We start from the raw sequence: 21,147 nt of genomic DNA on the forward strand, positions 1-21,147 counted from the left end.
ACAGGCCACATCCATCCATCCATCCATTTTCTTCCTTCCTCCCTTCCTCCCTCCCTCCCTTTCTTTCTGATATATTTATTTATTTTAGAGAGAGATCATGATGGGGGCGGGGGAGGAGCAGAGGGAGAGGAGAGAGAAACTTAAGCAGACTTTGCAGTGAGCTTGGAAACTATCTTGGGTTCCATCCCATGACCCTGAGAACAGGAGCTAAGGCCAAAATCAAGAGTCGGAGGTTTAACCCTCTGCGCCACCCAGGCCCCCCAGGCCTCATTTTTCATATAAAGAAGTTACATTCTACGAAGGCACAATGTGTTAGTTATGTTTTTACTTTCTGGACCCTTTATTCTTCAACCCGGTAACTGTGCCCAGGAAAAGATTATGGAGATGGATAAGAGAATTTTCAGTTTTCTGATTTCAAGTTCAGGGATCCTTTCCAAAAACGATCTCACTCAAATAGTGCAAATTAGTTTCTGCCAATGGACTAATAGCTCCCTTTTCATTTAAAGAATACTGAGCACTGTGTGTTTTAGTAGATAGAAAAGCCCCAGACTACAGCATTGTGTGTCAACTATACCTTAATAAAAATAAACAGGTAATACATACATACGCACATACATACATCTGTATTGGGAGACCTGTGTGATGGAGCCACTTGGACAGCCACCTGAATATATAAGGTTTCACGCAAGTCATTCAATGTTTAAAAGGCTCCTTCTGAAAAATAACAGAGCTCAACTGAAGACTTTTATGGAGAGGATATCTAGCTAAAAAAAATCCTATTGTTATTTTGCTTCATTGCACACCACAAGATTTAGTACTTAATTTTCCTGTGTTATTTAACTTTCGAATTTTTCTCACAAGTCCTAATCCCATTTCTCCAACTAAAATTTAAATTATTTGATTGTAAGAATGATAGCAGACTCCCTGGCCTGTGGACTTTTTATTGTATTACATTACCTAAAATGTTAATAAGTCAGCATTTAATAGTTCACTGTTGATTAATTTTCAGCAAGTCAAAATGACAATATGAAATTTTAAAACTTCTTCACATTTACTAATATATAATCTGCAGCACCATTAATGTACTTGCTAATAAATTAACAACAACAACCACCAAAATGTTTCACCTGTGGGGCAGAAGTGAGCCATTACTACCTGCTTACTTGAGTCTGCTGATTTTTTATACTGGTCTGTGGTTCATTTTATCAAGCGCGGTGGAATCTCTTCAGGACTAATAACTAAGAGTATACTAGGCTTTAATTATTTAATCCTATTTCGTTTTATGGCATGTGTCTTGCCCTTGTATTTGAATCTGTATAATGATAAGCAGCATTACACAAGATTCTACCATTAAGTCAATTTCTAAACCCACAAACACTTCCCCAGAAATCTGTTACTTAGATAAAGTTAAGTCCATCCATTATCACCAAACAGCCTCTACAAAGGTGGGGGTGGGAGGTGTCTCAAAATTAATCACATCTTTCTTAATTTTTAGTTGGAAATATTTAACTTCTCAAGAACTTGAGGATGTGGGGCTTTTTTTCCACTAAATTTCATTCGTTATTTAGATTTCATAAAGATACCAAAGTCAGGTTTCTGATTTCTCTGTCCTTCTTTTGGTGTGTGTGTTCAGTAAAATTCTGCTAGTTATTGTATTTGAAGGTGGTCAAATGAACTTCAAGATTATGCAAATTAGATAATATAGTCTAATATCTCTCTCTACATGCTTATCTGCTTATGTGTCAGGATCCCACTAATGGGCTTAAGGAGTTGGATTAAAGACCATAGGTTGCCTAGAAGATTATGTCCTAGGTAAATACTACCAATTTGATTAGTGACATACAAATAAGCCGCTGAGCTATAAGAGCTCTCTTCTTTTAAATATTTGCAAAATAATGCAGTCTTTGTTAAGCAAGGTATTCCATTCAGGAGTGGGTTAACATATGTTCCAACTTTTAGCTTGTGTTGGTGGGAAAAAACAGCTAATTACCCTCTGCTGTTTGTTTACTGAACCTTACTTATTATCAAGTGAAAACAAGCAATATTGCTTGCTATTTTTATACCCCTGTGTCTTTACTCATGCTACTTCTTCTGTCTAGCATGATCTTTCCATATCACTCATCCACAGTAATGCATTATTGCATTTATTCATTTACTACCTAAGGCCTTAAAGAACAATGACTGATTCTTTTATACATTCACTAACTTATCTATTCAATAAAGATTTCGCTATGCGCCAGCTCTGGGGAACACAGCAGTGATAAAAACACACAAAAATCCCTGCTTTCCTGGGACTTATATAGAAATGATATAACAAATGAGTAAAATATATTGCCAGTTAGCAATAAGTGCTAAAGAAGTCGGGTAGAGAGTGTTGGGAGGATGAAATTGCAATTTTTAATAAGGTTGCCAAGGAGAGTTCAGCTAAGGCAGTGATTGAGCAAAGACCTAAAGGAGGTGAGGGCAAATCGTATAGAAATCTGGGGATAGAGTGTTCCAGAAAGAAGGACTAGTAAGCACAAAGGTACTGAAGTGGGAGGGTGCTGGGTTGGAAGAAGAGCCCCAAGGGGGTCCACAAGGCTGGAGTCGAGGAAGAGGGATGATATTCTTGTTTATCCATAGGGTTTAACCCTGTGTCTGAAACATATTAGGACTTCATATCTTTGATGAATTAATGAATATTTTGATGGTAATGTAAAAAAAGGCCAATATTTCACACAACTTGATTTGTGCTAAATCCGGTTACTTTTTTAACAAAAATATTTTCTTTGCTTGTCCTGACTTTAGCTTTGTCGTCGAAACAGGTATGACTTTCATTAATTCAGATTTTAGGTCTGTTCAGGATGTCATGTTGCAGTATATTACAATCTTTTCTTTGCATTTCTTTTTGTTAAAGTCCTTACAAAGAACTGTAACCTGCAGTGAATATAAACACTGGAAAATACCAGCAAATACTGTTGGGTAGTACTCTCATAACCTTTAGATCTCTTAGCAAAGTTAGCAGCATTACTTAGAATCACTTAAAGAAATTGCCAGTTAGGGGTGCCTGGGTGGCTCAGTGGGTTAAGCCTCTGCCTTCAGCTCAGGTCATGATCTCAGGATCCTGGGATCCAGCCCCACATCAGGCTCTCTGCTCAGTGGGGAGCCTGCTTCCTCCTCTCTCTCTGCCTGCTTCTCTGCCTGCTTGTGATCTCCGTCTGTCAAATAAATAAATAAAATCTTAAAAAAAAAAAAAAAAGAAATTGCCAGTTTAAGGACTTATCTGCCTCCAAAACTTATTTCTCAGAACATCACTCGTAGAATTTGTGTAAAGTGTACTATGCGTATAATCTTATTACTATTTATTTTATTTGCAAGAATGATTCACCGTTAGCAGCAGGTGGGGCCATGAGCATATGTACACCGAGGCAACCACCACCAGCAAGACTGATTAGCTCTTAACAGTTTTCTCCTGACTGCTCCTTTCCTGCCTCACTTTGGACTCCAGGTGTTAGCATTCCCAGTCTTGCTTTTGACTTGTCAGTGTATCCCTTTGACTCAGTAACCTCTCCATATTCGTTGTTAATCTTTAATACTAATTGTTATACTTTCATTCTATTTATAATATTTTCTCCTGTCTTCCTGATATCTTGGCTGACTTTTTTTCTTGAGATTCAGAAAAACATATTCAGTTCCCTACAGTACCCAAGAAATGCTTGAATGGAAACACCAATTGTAAAAGATTTATTCCCTCAAAGTTGCCAGATCCTGATAGTTTTGGAGTTTTGATAGAATCTTCCAGAAATCAAACCTTCTCAAGTGTTAACCCCTTCAGCTGGAGACCTCCAAGAAGTCAGCTGTAGTAAATCCAGTTGTATTTAATTCTTGTTGCAGCAAAGAAAAGTACACACCACAGGGAACTATGGGCTTCCTCAGTAAGAAGGTGTTCAGAAAGACCTGTCAGAGGATTTGGGCTTCGGTTGGTGGTTGGTGCTTGAGGGAAGAGTCTAAGGTAGCAGGGATCTGTTTTCAATTGGTTGCGGTCAGAAAGCCAGGGCAATTCCATGACTGGGCATCTCAATAAATCTTATCTATAGGGAGAGACGACTAATAGGAGAATAAAGCTGTAATTTGTAAAGAAGTAGTAACCATTCATTTTGGCCAAGAGAAAGGGTGTTTAGTATTTTGTAGGCCAGGGTGATCTGGTTTTTGTCTGTGTTTAGGCAAACTCATGAAGTGATTTGCCTTGTCTTGCTTTACCATGGTTTTACAATGACCTTGTCCGAGGTTGGGATTTCATGAGATTATTTCTAACAGGACAATAATATGGCTTAGCTGTGAGTGCCAGGCCAGCTTCCCTACATCAGGGGCTCTTCTTGTTTTTCTTTTTCATGTGTTGCTTTTAATCCTTTCATCCAAGTATCATGTACACACAGAAAAGTATAATTTTTTAAAAAATTTTATTTATTTGAGAGAGAAAGGGAGATAGACAAAGCAGAAGCAGGGTCATGGTGGGGAAGGGGGAAGCAAGCTCCCTGATGAGCCTGCTAAGTCGAGAGCCCAACGCGGGGCTCCATCCCATGACGCATGACATTCTAGAATCTCAAGGAACGTTTCTTGAATCCTGACCCAAACTTGCGCGCTTCTAACCCCACAGGGTCAGTAACCGCTTCTTAGAACACTTTCTTTGTACCAATCTGATGGTGCTTATTACTCTGTTGTGAGTATTAAATGAACATAGTATTTTCATTTTTGTTTTACACCACTTGGGACATAATCATCGCGAAGTGGAAGTTAATTGTTATAATCACGCTGCAGTTCTTGGGTAGTTTTGTGTAAGTTCCGTTAGGGCAGAACTGTATCAGACTTTTCGGTTTCACTTGTGTCTTCAAAACACAATGGCAGGGGCCCTGACAGAGGACACTCGTGCTAACGGCGGGGGGCCCTGGGGCGTCCCCGCACAGCCCTGACGTGGGGGGTTCCACAGGCGCCCAAAGTCAGACCCGGACAGAAGCGGCTCGACCAATCCCATGGCTGGGGCGGTGAAGTCCCCATCTCCCAAATTTTCACCCATTATTCAAGTTAAAGCCAAGCTCTCAAGCAACAGACGCGCCGGCAGGGATCCGGGGCCAGTCTGGGGGCGCCGGGGACACACCATCCGCGGAGGGGGCGCAGGCGGAACCTTCGTCCTCAGCTCGGTGTTTCCCGCGACTCCGCTCCTATCGCTACACTACCAAACCGACGGCCTCCTTTCCTGTCCCGAAGACCTATTCCGAGAACAATTTCCAGACTTAGGGACTGGTAATTTCAGCGAAACGATTAGTGGACATCCCAACGACTGAGGACAATTTCTCCGTGCCGCATCTCCCTAAAGCGGCCTCGCGAGTTCTCCTAGAGGAGGGCGCCCACGTCCGGCCGCCCACGCTCGCCCGCCCAGCGCGGAGCTTCCGCCGGGCCTCGCCTCGTGCGCGTGCTCGGACGCGTGCTCAGGCGCGTACGCCGCCTCGCCCCGCCCCGCCCCGCGTGCACGCCGCCTCGCTCCGCCCCGCCCCGCCCCGTCCCGCTCCGCCCCGCCCCGCCCCGCCCCGCTCCGCCCCGCGTGCACGCCGCCCCCTCCGCGTCCCGCCCCGGCCGCCCGCGCCGCCAGCAGCTCTCCCTTCCGCATCTCTCGGCTGCGCGTCCCAGAGGACCGACCCCCGACCCACCGCCCCGCGGGTGGAGGAACCTGGGTCGGGCCCGAGCGCTCTGTTAGCCAGAGGCAGGCGGAGGAGACCGGCTCGGCCGGGGGCGAGCCGCCGCGGGTGCCCTGCGCGCCCGGGAGAGAGGTGGGAGGGAGGCACAGTTACGCGAGGCCGCGCGGAGTAAGTGAGCTTGGGTCCGACTCGAGGTCGGGCTCACGACCGAGACTGGTGGGCCAGGCCCGGGAGCCGGCGTTACCCTCGCTCCGAGGAGCACTGAGCGGACACAGAGGGACGGACCGAGCGAGGACACATGGCCTCGCCATTCCTGCCCGCGGGGGCTACCACGGGCGACAGCGGCGGAGAGCTGAGCTCGGGGGACGACTCCGGTGATGTGGAATCCCTCCAGAGTCCCGAGACCGAGGCGTCCGGGAGTCTGACAGAGCTCTTTGAGAAGGCTGCAGCGCACCTCCAAGGCCTGGTCCAGGTGGCCAGCAGGGAGCAGCTCCTGTACCTGTATGCCAGGTACAAGCAGGTAAAATCCTGGGGAAGGGGGGGATGCGGGAGAGCGGCAGGAGGCCTTCTGTGTCCTCCAAAATCGAATAGTTACGTGCTTGGTTGATGGCTAGGTGCAGTGAAGTTTGCGTGTGTGGGTGTGTATAATCATCTGCTAAGAATTAGAATCCTTCTGAATATGGAAAGGGCCTGTCTGCTATCCTGGAAGTGATATTTTGCTGGGCACCAAATGACAGCTTTCCTGTCTTCTTTGACTTGCACAGTGACCTTGCATTTATGGTTTTACCAGCTTCAGAACCTTTACAAAATGAGGATGATAAAATAAGATTTTTCATTCAGTCTTGCTGAAGGGTCATATGGAGGTAATTATAGAAGTAATACGGTCATATGGAAGTAATGTTAAGGAAAATTGTGAGATCTAGGAGAATTATATGATCGTAAGAAAAGGGTGATGCAATACAAAATAAGGTATAATTTTGAGATTGTATTTTTAAAATCCTAAATATATTAGACTTATGTTTTGATCGGTTGGGCTTCTGACTGTTAGATGCTATTATAAACATTTTAGAGCTAGTAAACACCAGGTGAAATAATCCCCTTCTTTGGCTGGAAAGAAAAGGGAAACCCAAAGAGAGTAGATAACTTCCTAGGGTCATACAGACAAATCAGTCAGAACTGGAACTAGATTGTAGCTCCTGACTCTAAGGCTCTGAACTTCATCATCGTAATGTCGTTTAAGACATGTTTTAGTTATCATTCAAAGAGTCAGAGGTACCAGAAGAAGAAATAATTGCTTTATTTTAATCTACCAGTACTTGTATAACATCTTTTCTGTGCAAAACACTTGGGTGTGATGCCTGCCGCAAGTGCAAAGAAGAAAAAGCATCATGGTATTTGCTTTCGAGACTCTTGGAAAGTTTCTTGAGGAGTCTAGATTTAAATACGTGAAAAATTGCTAACAAGAGTTAAATAACATTTTAGGAAAACTCCAGCTCTTTGGAACACTGGAAACAAAGATGTTCTGAGGAATAGTCCATTTTATTTTACCAAAAAAATTTAACCTTTCTTTTGCTTCTTGGTATCGTTTCCTCCTGTATTCTTTAAAAAAAAAAAAAAAAAAAAAAAAAAAAAAAAAGTTGTACGGTCCCTCTGTATTCTTCAACTGAATATACTGAATAGAGATGAACTTTCTTTTGAAGACTGATGAATTTCAGTTATGAATACCGGTTAAAGTGACTTGAGAGACATAGCTATAGGTATATAGGGTACAAATTATAGTGTTGAATGAAAACTGTCCCTGAATTGCCCTTGGAATTTGCTTTCTTGCAGAAGTTCTGGATATCTTATTTTCTCTTTGGTTATTTATCCTGTCCCAATAACATTAAAATGAAACTTTCAGTTATTTAACAAGAGTTTATTGAACATTGTGCTAGGACCTTTAACATGTCTGACTAATAATTCTCTGGGCAGCGTTAGACTGTTTGTCTCCAAATTCCCTAGAGAACATTCTTTTTCTTTCTAGGACATAATTTTACTTACTGATAATAGTGTCATCATTATTAATATCTGATTTCTGAGTTATCAGTGAACTCCGGTCACTGTCAACTGGTAACCATTCTGTCTCATGTATCCTCACTTCGTCCAGACATTCTGGAAGAGGTGTGTCCCTCACCCTTTCAAGAACTCGTTGTTAAGGTATTTAGAAATATTCTGTATCTGGAAATAAAATTCTTTGTTGTTACAGAATAAGATTATGCTTATTTAGATAAGACATTGGGACACAATTTTTATCAGTCTCTTCTAATTTTTTCTTTCTTTCTTTCTTTTTTTTTTTTTTTTGAGAGGGAGAGAGAATCCTAATCAGGCTCTATGCCCAGTGTGGAGCCTGAGGCGGGGCTCCATCTCATGGCCTCGCTGCCCCCCCCCCCCCATCATGTCGTGACCTGAGCTGAAACTGAGTTGGATATTTAACTGATTGAGCCACCCAGGCCCTCCTCAATATTTTATTTATTTGTTTTTTTAAAAAAAGATTTTATTTATTCATTTGACAGAGATCTCAAGTAGGCAGAGAGGCAGGCAGAGAGAGAGAGGGAGGCGGGGGAAGCAGGCTCCCTGCCGAGCAGAGAGCCTGATGCGGGGCTTGATCCTAGGACCCTGAGATCATGACCGGAGTCGAAGGCAGAGGCTTAACCCATTGAGCCACCCACGCCCCCCTCAATATTTTATTTTTAATAGAATTCTGAGATAGTGTTAAAAATAGCGTCTTTGGGGCGCCCGGGTGGCTTAGTCCATTAAACATCTGTCTTCAGTTCGGGTCATGAGCACAGGTTCCTGGGATCGAGCCCCGCATTAGGCTCCCTGCTTAGTGGGGATCCTCCTTCTCCTTCTGCTGCTCCCCCTGCTTGTACTTGCTCTCTCTCTCTGTCAAATACTAAATAAAATTTTAAAAAATAGCATCTTTGATAGGATGATGAGGTTGAAATTCCAATATAATTGATGCATGGTGGACCAGAATTTCTCATGAAACAATTACATTTTGTATTCAGAGTAGCACTGTATTTTGGAGGCCGAATGAAATAAAGTTGTCCCCAGGAAGATAATAAAAATAAGGTGAGCTGTGAACTTTCTTTTCTTTTCTTTTCTTTCTTTTTTTTTTTTTTTTTTTTTTGTGAACTTTCTTTTCTTAGGCAGAGCCCTAAATTTACCTAACATCATAGCTCTTTCAGTCTCAGATAAGCCTATGGCTCCAAAATCCTCCTTTAGTGAGGTTTCAAAAACATCACACCAGTGAACAGTTTTTTGGTCCTCTGCATTAGCCTGCATTTTCCCAGCAAAAGATACCTATTTGACACCTGTGAAAACTCTAGGACAATGAAAATTTCAGACCCCTGTTAGCTTTGTTTTACAGGAGCCTTCAGCACCAGCACAACAAGGATACCCAACATGTTCTCCTACTTTAACCTGGCCACACATGATTCATTGGCATTTGCCATTAGCCCCGTTTGTTAAAACATTCTGTTTGAAGGGCATTGGCTATATCATATATATATATCAGGACAGGGTTTAGGTGTTTTGTTAAAGTGGCACATTTTAGAACTCTGCTTTATAGCTTATGATTCGTTAGTGATTTGGAAACTTACTCATCATGTCCTAAAATCCTGTAGTTTTATTTATCCAGTCTTTGCTGATCCAGAACTGTTGTTTGAATTTGGGAATGCAGAAGCTTCTGTGTCAGTTGGAATACAGGGTCAGCTGCTGAGCTTTTGTTTTCACCACATATAATGGTCTGGAGGTAGGTGACCCAGGGATGGTACAGTGATTCTGCTTCATGAGATCATCCAGGGACTCAGTCTTTTTCTGTCCTATAGTTCGGCCATTCCCCGAAGGCAGCAATTCTCAAACGGTGGTCTAGAGACCCCTGAGAATCCCTGAGACTTTCTTAGGAGATCTATAGGATCAAATAATAATACTAGACATAATAATACTGGGACAGTATTTGCCTTTTTTCTCTTTGATAAAACTGCTGATGCATCAGCATGAATCAAGACAGTGGCAAGCAAACTGTACTAGTCGTCATGTATTTCACCGCCATATACTCAGAGTAAAAAAAAAACCAAAAAACCAATTTCACTTAAAAATGTCTTTGATAAAGTGGTAAAAATTATTGATTTCTATTAAATATTAACTCTTGAGTACAAGTCTTTTTAATATTGTGTGTGATGAAATGGGGAGTACACACAAGGCAGTTATCCACACTGAATTATGTTGGCTATATTGAGGAAAAGCACTTGTGTAATTTTTGAGTTGCAGACTGAGCTATCCACATTTTTCATGAAACATCATTTTTCCTTAATAAAACAACTCACAAATTAACTATGCTTATTCAAATTTGAGTATTTGGCAGATGGTCTCTTCAAAGTGAATGAAGTGAGCCTGTTCCTTTAAGGAAAACAGCTGACAGTACTTGTTGCCAGTGGTCACATTTGAGCCTTCAAGTGAAAATGAGAGGTTTGGAAAATCTGTGTCTGTCACATGAACTTGACAGCTGCCTAATATTTAAGAACTTTTTTGATGAGATTGGTGGTGATTCTAATGATTGTAAACTTCTGCTCTTGTACAGTGTGTCAGCATTTGGGAGGAATGCATAACTCAGTGAACCCTATTTTCCAAATGTTGTGTGGAATGTTACGGATTATGTCTGAGTAAAAAAGCCATTCAAATTGCAGGTCAGACCAATGGATTTTAGTGTAGCAGTAAGAAAAACTCATCGATATGACATCAGAGTCCACATTGCATCCAGTCTTAAAGAAACTGCTATTTGTGGTATCAAAGAATATCCACAGTTATCTGAAAGGGCTACTAAAATACCTCTTTCTTTTGTAATAGCTTATCTGTGTGAGCATTTTCTTCTTATACTTTAACCAAAGCAACATATTGCGATAGATAGAATATAGAAGTAGATATGAGAGTATAACTGCCTTCTATTAAGGCAGACATTAAAGAGAGCTGCAGAGTGTACAACAATGTCACTTTTCTCACTAAGTTTTTTGTGCTTTAGAATTTACAGTTATTTTTTATAAAAGTGTTACTTATATTAACTTGATGAGTTATTGTTTTTATTTTATTTTACTTTTTATTGAGCAGTAATGAACTTTATTGAGCGATAGTACAAAGCTCCAGAAGAGGGAGGGGACCAAGACGGTTGCCCGAGTTTATTATTTTTAAATGAGTTAATACATATTTTAAAATGTCTTTTAATTTTTAATATGGTACATATTGATAGATATAACCCACATAAACAAAGCTCCTTGGGGGTCCTCATTTTTTAAGAATGTAAAGGGATCATGAGACCAAAGTTTGAGAACTGTTCCCTTCAGATCCTCTTTGCATGGCCAGAGATGGCTCACCATCACTACATGCATGTTCTAGTCAGGGCTCAGGGAAAGGGAAAGACGAGTCCCCCAATCCTCCCCCCTTTTAAAAAAAAGATTTTATTTATTAATTTGAGAGCAGGAGAGAGCACAAGCAGGGTGAATGGCAGAGGTAGAAGTAGACTCCCCACTGAGCAGGGAGCCCCATGTGGGGTTTGACCTGAGCTGAAAGCAGACATTTAACTAAGCCACCCACGTGCCCCCCCTTTTCTTTTTAAGGAAGATGTTTGTACCACTTTCACACATATCCAGTCCCCTGAACCTGGGCGGAAGTTGCATAGTCACATACAAAGTTTAGCTGGAGGACCGTGTGTCTGGCTGAGACTTCTGTTACTGTAGGAGAAATGGAGAATAGATATTGGTATTTGTTTCTGCCACTGGCTGGTGTCTGGATAAAAAACAAAAATACTAATGACTGCTGTTTTTATGATGTATCATAGTTTCATCTTTGAAAGATTTTATTTATTTGAGAGAGAGAGAGAGCGCGCGCACAAGGGGGCGGAGAGAGGCAGAGGGAGAAGCAGACTCCTGATGATCCGGGAACCCAACATGATACTCAATCCCAGGACCCTGAGATCATGACCTGAGCCAAAGGCAGATGCTTAACTGACAGGCACCCTTTCTCTCATGTTTCTAGCACACTAGTAATTGAAGTGATTTGGGAGATGCCAGAACTGAAGCCTAGATTCAGTGTGGCATGTAAAACAGAGTGCTATGGAAAAGGAATATTGGACTTCGGAGTCAGGCAGTTCTAAATTCACATCCTGACTATTAATTCGGGATTTGCTAATGTGTGAACTCAGACAACCCTCCTCAGGTTCTCTGTACTCATTTGTAAAATAAGTTTGTAATGGCAGACCTAACAGGATTGTTGTATGGCTCATTTGCCATAGATGTATGAAGCTTTTGGTTTATGGTGATCAAGAAATGCAATTTCTGCTCTCTCACTCTTTCTTCCCTTGGTCCCCTTATAATAGGGCTGCTCCTGTATAAGTGAACATTTTAATATTCATCAGCGGGCCATGTGATTAATTGCTAAGCAGTTGATGGAGATGATACTTGTAATGAATTCAGAGATGGATGAGATCATTGTAGACTGAAAGGGTTTTTACAGTCTAAACCTTGAGTGAGACTGAAAGGTGTGAAAAGCTGAAGGAAGAGGAGAGGGCATTTCAGGCGAGGGCAGTAACAGGAGCGAAACTCAGGATAAAAATCCTTAAAGCAGTTTGTAGATCAGTCTGGTTAGCAAGTAGACCATCAGTTGGATTTTAGCAAAATTCAAGTGTATGAAATTAATAGATGGCGAGAGGGTCTCTGAGAAGTAGATGGGGGTTCGATTGTGGTATTAGGAAAAATAAGTATTTGGTTGAACACATGCCTAACATATTCATTCCACATTCAAAAAACATTTTCTACTACTGTAGGATAGGCACTATATAAGGTGCAGTGATGAGTTAAGAATGGTTTCCTAGAGGCTGTGTTCTGATAGAAAGAAGAGACTTTACAAAAAACCTTGTAACACCAGGTAAAAATGGAAAGTGCTGTCAGAGGTATAGGAGTAAATGCTGTGAGAGTTCATCAGAAAAAGATTATCTTTGGCATTGGGAATCGGGGGCTGTATAGTGAATTCTGCGCTTATATGAATTTCACTTATGTTTACTCACAATGAAAATATATAGTTTCACTACAAATGTTATTTGAGGGTTACAAATAAGTATTGACAAACAAGAAAAGATTATTGTGGAGTAGATAGAATTTATATTGTTGAAAAACCCTTGAAAGTTTTTTGCAAGGCTGTCAGCATCTATATTTATATCAATTAATTTCATAATAGGATACTTTACTAAGAGTATGCATTTTCCTGGAATTTGGGAGAGGTAAAATGCTGATAGTGTAATTAGAATGAGGATAAATAAACAATATTATGAATTCTGATAAACTGTACTTTAAAGCTTGTTTGTTGCATGTTTGAAAATTCTTTTATATGATAAGTGGTAATAAGGATTACATAATTTATATTTATAATTTGCCTTTTATATATAATTTGTCTACTAGTTTAGGAATGCAAGTGTTTTCACTCATAGTTTTTTATGTATCACAGAATTAGACAACAGTGATTTTATACAGTAAGCCAAAGCAGCTTGTATTTAAAATTTGTTCTTTTGTTTGCTTTTGCAAAGAATGTTAAATTTTGTTATTCTATATAGATGCAAATATTTTCTAACCTGTAGTTACTGAGTATACATAATAAATTTGAAAAAAAGAAGTTTCTCTGGCAGTTCTTTGAAAAATAAGTTCTTGATGTATTTTTTCCCCTCCCTTCAATTAGGTCAAAGTTGGAAATTGCAATACTCCTAAACCAAGCTTCTTTGATTTTGAAGGAAAGCAAAAATGGTAAGAAATTCTTGGAATCTAATGAGGTTGTTGGAAATGGTTTAGGTGTTTAGGAATTAGAAAGTAGTGAGCAGATTAAAGAATTATTTTTATATTAATCTCTCTGCTGAAGACTGTGGTAACAACATGCAATTGGGAGAGAGATTAAAAGAATCCGCTTTCAGCTAAGTCTAGTAAAGGTTTCTCATGCCATGATGTTGGTATACACATAGTTCATGACAGACATAGACTCCTTACATATGACTAGCTTCTTAGAGAGTGATGGTAAGAGCTATTGCTTGAGATCTTCCTGTCCTGTCATAAAGCCGCTAATGGATCACCACTTCTGCCCTGCGGAGGAATCTTTGAAAGGATAGGAGGATGGGAAGGGAGAAGAACAGGATAAATCCTCATTACTATTCTCTTTTGTGTCTTTGTGTGTGTATATATATACGTGTGTGTGTGTGTGTATTTTAAGATTTTATTTATTTATTTGACAGAGATCACAAGTAGGCAGAGAGGTAGGCAGACAGGCAGGCAGAGAGAGGGGGAAGCAGGCTCCCCACCGAGCTGAGAGCCCGATGCGGGGCTCGATCCCAGGACCCTGAGACTATGACCTGAGCCAAAGGCAGAGGCTTTAACCCGCTGAGCCACCCAGGTCCCCCCCCCCCCATTATTATTCTTCTCCCCTGCCCCAATTTTATCTTCTTATTTCTAGTGCTCTTCTGTACCTTGCCCCACCCGCACCACAGAGAAGTGCTTATAATAACTGCTTGGGAAGAAAGCTGGGAGGGGGGAGATTCTGAGTCCTGCTTCTTCCTTGAATCCATAAAAAGATTATCCCCTTCCCTGTTTTTTTACTCCTAATTCAGAGGTTCCTCCTTATCATATGAGGTCTTATTTACTCTTACCCTAAGTGAAAAAAAGAGAAAATGCATACAATAGAGATCCTTAGTTATAGGAGGAAGAACTTTGCAAGCAACCCTGAATTAAAAGTATAAAGCGTGGGGTTTTAAAAAAAATGAAATATGGTTGAAGAGAGAAGAGCACCAAAAATGGATTCTAACTTTACATTCTAAAGCAGGGCTACTCAAGATGCGGTCCCCTGACAAGTTGCCTGTCTACGAACTGTTACCCAGCTGTAAAGAGACGCACAGCTTGAACTTGAGTGTAAATCAGTTACGTCATTAAGCCCATGTTTAGTTCAGCTGACTTTTTTTGTGTGTAGGACCTTCTCAGTGAAGGAAGCAGTGCTTTGAGTTCCGTTCTGACAGAGCTCTCTGCTGATGATAACCAATAGGTCTCACACTTTATTACTGGTGTGGAGAATACCTGATGCAACTTTTATTGTGGGTTTTTTTTTGTTTGTTTTAATTTCTGAAATTTCATAACTTCAGCATTACTTTTTCCACTGTGCCTGTTTTAACATTGTTTTTAGCAATTTTGAAGTTTTGATTTTACAACCACTATAATAATTCAGGCAGGAATCATCAGGGGATGCTAAAACCATTAGATGAAAAACTACTGAGGCGCATAGACACAATCTGACCCTCAGTGGACTTTTTAATTACAGGGAAGACGACAGGAGAAATTGCTTCTACCAAGTCCTTAATCTTATCTTTGGTGATGGGCGGGACAAAGTGATGTCATGTGCCGCCAATGGGATACATTGTGAAGGACTTGTCACTTGTATATTGCTTTTGCCAAAACCTTTAACCTGATTCTAATCATGATTATTCATTTTTTGGGAAGAACACTGTGTAGGTGAGGAAACAGTCAGACAAATCCAAATTGAGAGATATCTTATAAAACTGGTTTGGACTCTTAAAAAAAATATCAGTATCATGGAAGACAAAAAAGACTAGAGATACACAAAACTCAATGCTGTGTGTGAATCTTGATTGGCTCCTGGTCTGGGAGAAGAAATCTACAAAGGACAGTAGTGGGAAATCAGGGAAACGTGAAGGTCGTCTATGTTTATATAATAATATTGATGTTAAATTTCCCATTTGATATATGCTGATGTATTTAGGTGTAGATGTTAGGATGTATACAGGTAACTAACAAGAGGATCAGTAAAAATAAACTTGGAAAAGCTCAAAAAGATGTTATGTTCATTGTGGGAGCAGGAAGGTAGTGAAAAAGCCTTGGCACTGAATTATATTTTACAGTGAATCAGTGGATCTACTTCCTGGGCGAAAGTAGAAAGAATTGGCAGGGCAAGACCAAGAAGGAGCCTATCTAGGCAGCTTGCAGAAAAAATAAGAAAAGGATGACTCAGAAGGGGGCACAGGACTAAAATATTACTCTTGATATTTATCCTGCAAGTAGTCCCTATCCTCTTACTAATTAGAATTCTTGCCTCTGTCCTTACCACCCCTCACTTTTTGAAGTCCCTGCGTGGGGATCCACTACCAGCAGCTTATAGATGAGATAACAACAAGAGGGGAAGGTATATTTCTCACAGCTTAAATTCGAAGTTCAAAGTATTTTCCCAAGGAATATTGTTTTGTGTGAATAGTTCTCATGTTACCAAAATGCTGTATAAGGTGGAAACTACTTTTATTGGTCTGTAGATCATACATTCTCAGTAGGGATGAAAGGTGCGTTTTGGGGATTTATAAAATCTTGGATATTACAGTTGTTTGTGGTCTTCTAAAATTCATTCAATATGCAACATATCTGTGTTATAAAATTTCATGGGGGAGGGTGATTAGGGAAAAAAATGTCTAAAAAGTCTCCTTAGGTTGTGGGGTGTAATATGTGTTGGTATAGACCATTGTGAATGCAAAAAGAGAGCTACTCATCTATGGCTTCTTCTATCTATATCTCACATCCTTAAAATGTGCATGCCAGTTTTTGTTTTTTGGATTTTTTAATTTTTTAAATAACATATAATGTACTATTAGTCCCAGGGGTACAGGTCTGTGAATCACCAGGTTTACACACTTCACAGCATTCACCATAGCACATACCTTCCCCAATGTCCATAACCCAACCACCCTCTCTCTACCTCCTTACCCCCGGCAACCCTCAGTTTGTTTTGTGAGATTAAGAGTCTCTTATGTTTTGTCTCCCTCCCGATCCCATCTTGTTTCATTTATTCCTTTCCTACCTCCCCAGACCCCCCACGTTACCTCTCAACTTCCTCATATCAGGGAGATCATATGATAATTGTCTTTCTCTGATTGACTTATTTTGCTAAGCATAATACCATCTAATTCCATCCACGTTGTCGCAAATGGCAAGATTTCATTTCTTTTGATGGCTGCATAGTATTCCATTGTATATATAGACCACATCTTCTTTATCCATTCATCTGTTGATGGACATCTAGGTTCTTTCCATTGTTTGGCTATTGTGGACATTTGCATGCCAGTTTTTAATACTAAAAAGGAATGTGCCATTTGTGTTACTTCCATAGATAATGATAGATCATTTTGGATATTCTTTACTGTAGGGAAGCATGGAAAGCACTTGGTGATTCAAGCCCCAGTCAAGCAATGCGAGAGTATATTGCAGTAGTTAAGAAATTAGATCCAGGTTGGAATCCCCAGGTAAGATTTGATAATTGTTAAATAATATTTTCCAAAAACATATCATCTTCCTCTCAAATAAAGGCTTAAAACTAAGTCTAAGCATAAGTAACATTCTTCTTTTTTTTTTTTTTTAAAGATTTTATTTATTTGAGGAGAAAGAGAGCATGGTGGGGTGGAGAGTGGGGAGGGGCTGAGGGAGAGGGAGAGTCATTGTAATATTTATCTACCTCAAAATTTGCTTAAATATTGCTTAAATATTAGCTACAGTTATTGAGAACTTCTCTGAATTTTGTAAAAACTCAGTTCATTTCAGAATTTGAAAGAGCTTAACTTGAGATTGTCATTTTCTTGAGAAATGTTAGTTTCTCTTGGATTTTTTTTTTTTTTTAGATTTTATTTATTCATTTGACAGACAGAGATCACAAGTAGGTGGAGAGGCAGGCAGAGAGAGAGAGGAGGAAGCAGGCTCCCTACTGAGCAGAGAGCCTGATGTGGGGCTCGATCCCAGGACCCTGGGATCATGACCTGAGCCGAAGGCAGAGGCTTTAACCCACTGAGCCACCCAGGTGCCCCTGGATTTTTTTTTTTTAATGAGCACTTCTGTACAAGTACTAAATGCTTTTTGATGCAGATAAAATATGAACAAGATAGGCTTTCTGCCATTACATAATTTAAAGCATATTAGAGAAGATAAAATATACAAAATATGATTATAGTATAAAATAGTGATGCAAGTGCTAGGGAATCCAGTGGAAAGAGAAATTACTTTGGACCTTGGAGATATTGGGTATTGTTCACTTAAATGTACCTTCTTTTCCTAATATACTTACTGGACAACATCTAAAAAGACTTTAATAAAGGTGGGATTGGTATTTTATTTCAAAAATTTTTTTTAAAACATTGGTGACAGCTATTTTAATGGAATAAAGGTATCAGTACCATGTCAAAAATGCAAATTGAGTATTGATTTTCGTTAAAAATATTTAGGCCAAACATTTCAGTGATGAATGAATATAGCAATTTTCAGATGTTTTGGTAGTAATTAAATTATTTCATAGGTACGCATGTTTCACCAGCTGGAAGGAATTTTGTTTAATAATCATGGTATCGTAAAATGTCAGAGTTGTAAGGTACCTTAAAGATTATGTATTATGACATATGAAAGTATATCTGAATTGTGAGCACAGAGAGGGAGAGGTAACACATTTAGTATATCTTTAAAGATAAAACTGCCTTTCTGAAGTCATTGAAACATTTCGTGATGTTTTTGATGTGCATGAATATTTTCAGAAATAATCCATTTTGTTAGTATCTTTTATGAAACATCAAGTTCGCATATAAATGTGTATCATAAAGGTCCTAAGGACTTTGTATCTGAAATTAAGTGGTGAAAACAGCCTGAACACATATGCCACAATGTTTAAAAAACAAAACAAAACTTGAGTTTGAATGTGTTTTGGTGAGTACTTTGCTCTTCAGTCTCTGTGGGTCTTAGTTCTTCCCTATCGATTTTACGTGATTGTTTCTGATGCCTGGCCTATGTAGGCGTTTGAGTTTATAAGTTCTGATAAATGACATAATTTATTATTCACCTTCAGTACCTTAATTACTAAATAAAATTCCATTACTACCACTCTTTTTTTTTTTAAGATTTATTTATATTTCCTGGAGAGAGAGAGAGAGAGAATGTGTGTGTGTGTGTATGCGTGTGTGCGTGTGTGCAGGAGGAGGGTAGGGGCAGAGGGAGAGAATCTTCAAACAGACTCCTCGTCAAGCCTGGAGCCCAATTTTGGGCTCGATCTCACAACTGACACATGAGATCATGACCTGACCTGAAACCAAGAGTGGATGCTCAACTGACTGAGGCACCCAGGCGCCCCTGTTAACCAGAACTCTTACAAATGGTTGCAGAGTCCATGTGGTCAGGTAATTCTTCCTTTCAGAAATTTAACAAACTGAGCCACCCAGGCTCCCACTTCCTTTCGGAAATTTAAACAGGCGGTAAGGATGCTTTTAAAAGAAATTTGTAAAAACAAACAAACAAACAAACCCGTAAATCTCACCTATTGAATATAAATTTGAATAAACTAAGCAGAATCGAAGGAACTTTCAAATAAAGATCATTTTCTCAGGGTCGTGAGATCAGCCCCCTGTGGGGCTCCGTGCTGGATGTGGAGCCTGCTTAAGATTCTCTCTCCGTCTGCTTCCCCTCACCCCCTGTGTCCTGCACGTGCTCTCTTTCTTTCTCTTAAAAATCGAAGATCATTCTTAATACATTGTTCTCAAACTGTTTTGACATCTGTAATCTAGCTGTAAAGAGGAATTTTATGTTTTGTTTAAATTTACTTTAATTTAAACATTCTGGTCTGGTCCCCTTTGACTCGGCTTTTTTTTCCCTTTCTTTCTGACTGGTATGAAGTAGTTGTAACTGCAATCTCAAGACATTTGGTATTTCATTTATTATCTTTTAGGTAGAGAATCATTTTCTTTTGGCACTAGTTTCGGAAACCAGTGAAATAATAATAACTCTCATTGCTGAATATGCTAAGCTCTTTACATGTGTTGTTCTTTGAAATCTTCACAAGAATTTTGAGATTTTTTTTTATTTTTAAGTAGTCTCTGAACCCAATGTGGGGCTCAAACTCATGACCCCAAAATCAAGAGTTGCATGCCCTACCGACTGCCACCCAAGCGCCCCCATAAGAATCTTAGATTAGAAACTATTATTGTCTACATTTTAAAGGGAATCCTTTAAAAAATTTTTTTTTAGATTTATTTATTGGAAAGAGAGAGAGCACGAGGAGGGGGAAGGAAGGGGGGAAGGGCAGAGGGAGAAGCAGACTCTTAGCTGATCAGAGAGCCTGATGCGGGCTCCATCCCAGGACCCCGAGATCATGACCTGAGCCGAAGGCAGATGCTTATCGAACTGAGCCACTCAGGTGCCCCTATTGTCTGCATTTTAAAAATGAGGAGATTCAGGCACAGAGCAGTTTATTGTCTTGCCCAAGATTAGCCAGCTTATCAGTGATGGTGCTGGGATTTAGACTTGCCTGTATAGGAGTTCAGAGCCCCACTCTTAATCTCTCTGTTTTTCTTTACTACATCTGGCATTTTATATTTACATGTATTTACACAAATATACATCTGTATATGTATAAAACATATGTATAGTATCCATCTAAACTTATGGGTGTGTATGTGTATGAAAAATTCAAGTAAAGGTAGTTACTGTTTTAATCAAAGCTCCATGGAGTATGAAGTGAAGTATAAAATGAACAATAACTTAAAATGTAAACCCTTGACTGTGTTTTCTCTTATGTTTCATCTTATTTCGAGAATGTGCTGTCCAGTATCTAATCAAGGCAATTCTTTTGCCTTATTTGTTTTTTTGCCAGGGAGAGGGGTAAGTTTTTATTTTGGTATAACTTATTTTTATGATTTTAGACAAATAAAAATTGTATCCATGTAAGATGTACAGCATGATGTTTTACTCTTTGGTACACATATACATTGCGAAATGATTCTCACAGCCAAACTAATGAACATTTTCATTACCTTTCATGGTTACCTTTTTTTTGGAGCTGAGAACCCTAGGTATCTACTTTCTTAGCAGATTTCAAATAATAAATAATATTTAATAAATAATTATGAATGAAATAATAACTAATGTATTAATATATAATACAATATATAATATATGTTATATAATATAATGTATTAATAATGGTACATTATTAACTAATATATACGTGATATAATTTTTTTCACGTTTCAGAAATAGTACAAGGAACTTCTGGATAGTCTTTATTTAAGATATACCAATTGTTTATTTTTATTTTTATTTTTTTAAAGATTTTATTTATTTATTTGAGAGGAGAGTGAGAGAGAGCACCACTGGGGGGCAGGAGGCAGGTGGGTGGGGAAAGGGAGAAGCAGGCTCCTCACTGAGCAGGGAGCCCTGAGATCATGACCTGAGCTGAAGGCAGCCGCTCAACCAACTGAGCCACTCAGGTGCCCCTAGATATACCAATTGTCTATATTTGCTTTAGCATTCTCCCTATTTATATGCATACTCAAATTTTTTCTGAACCATTTTGCATAAGTTTTACATAAGTTGCAGACCATTTTAGA

General features: G+C 39.6%; 1 protein-coding gene across 4 annotated transcripts in view; it reads left to right on the forward strand.

Moving 5' to 3' along the window:
• The first annotated feature begins 5,598 nt into the window (after window positions 1-5,598).
• The window catches only part of ACBD6 (acyl-CoA binding domain containing 6), a 198,876-nt gene continuing 183,327 nt past the window's right edge, over window positions 5,599-21,147 (forward strand). For all 4 annotated transcript variants that reach the window (XR_013968020.1, XM_080824395.1, XM_080824396.1 and 1 more), the window contains exons 1-3: window positions 5,599-6,192; window positions 13,434-13,498; window positions 16,938-17,034. Coding sequence is in view for 3 of the 4 variants with exons in the window: in XM_080824395.1 (XP_080680521.1) it covers window positions 5,971-6,192; window positions 13,434-13,498; window positions 16,938-17,034 (384 nt within the window). In the remaining variant the exon portion in view is untranslated. The remainder of the gene's footprint in view (window positions 6,193-13,433; window positions 13,499-16,937; window positions 17,035-21,147) is intronic.

This window comes from Martes martes, assembly GCF_963455335.1.
Source record: "Martes martes genome assembly, chromosome: 15".
Classification (NCBI taxonomy): Eukaryota; Metazoa; Chordata; class Mammalia; order Carnivora; family Mustelidae; genus Martes; species Martes martes.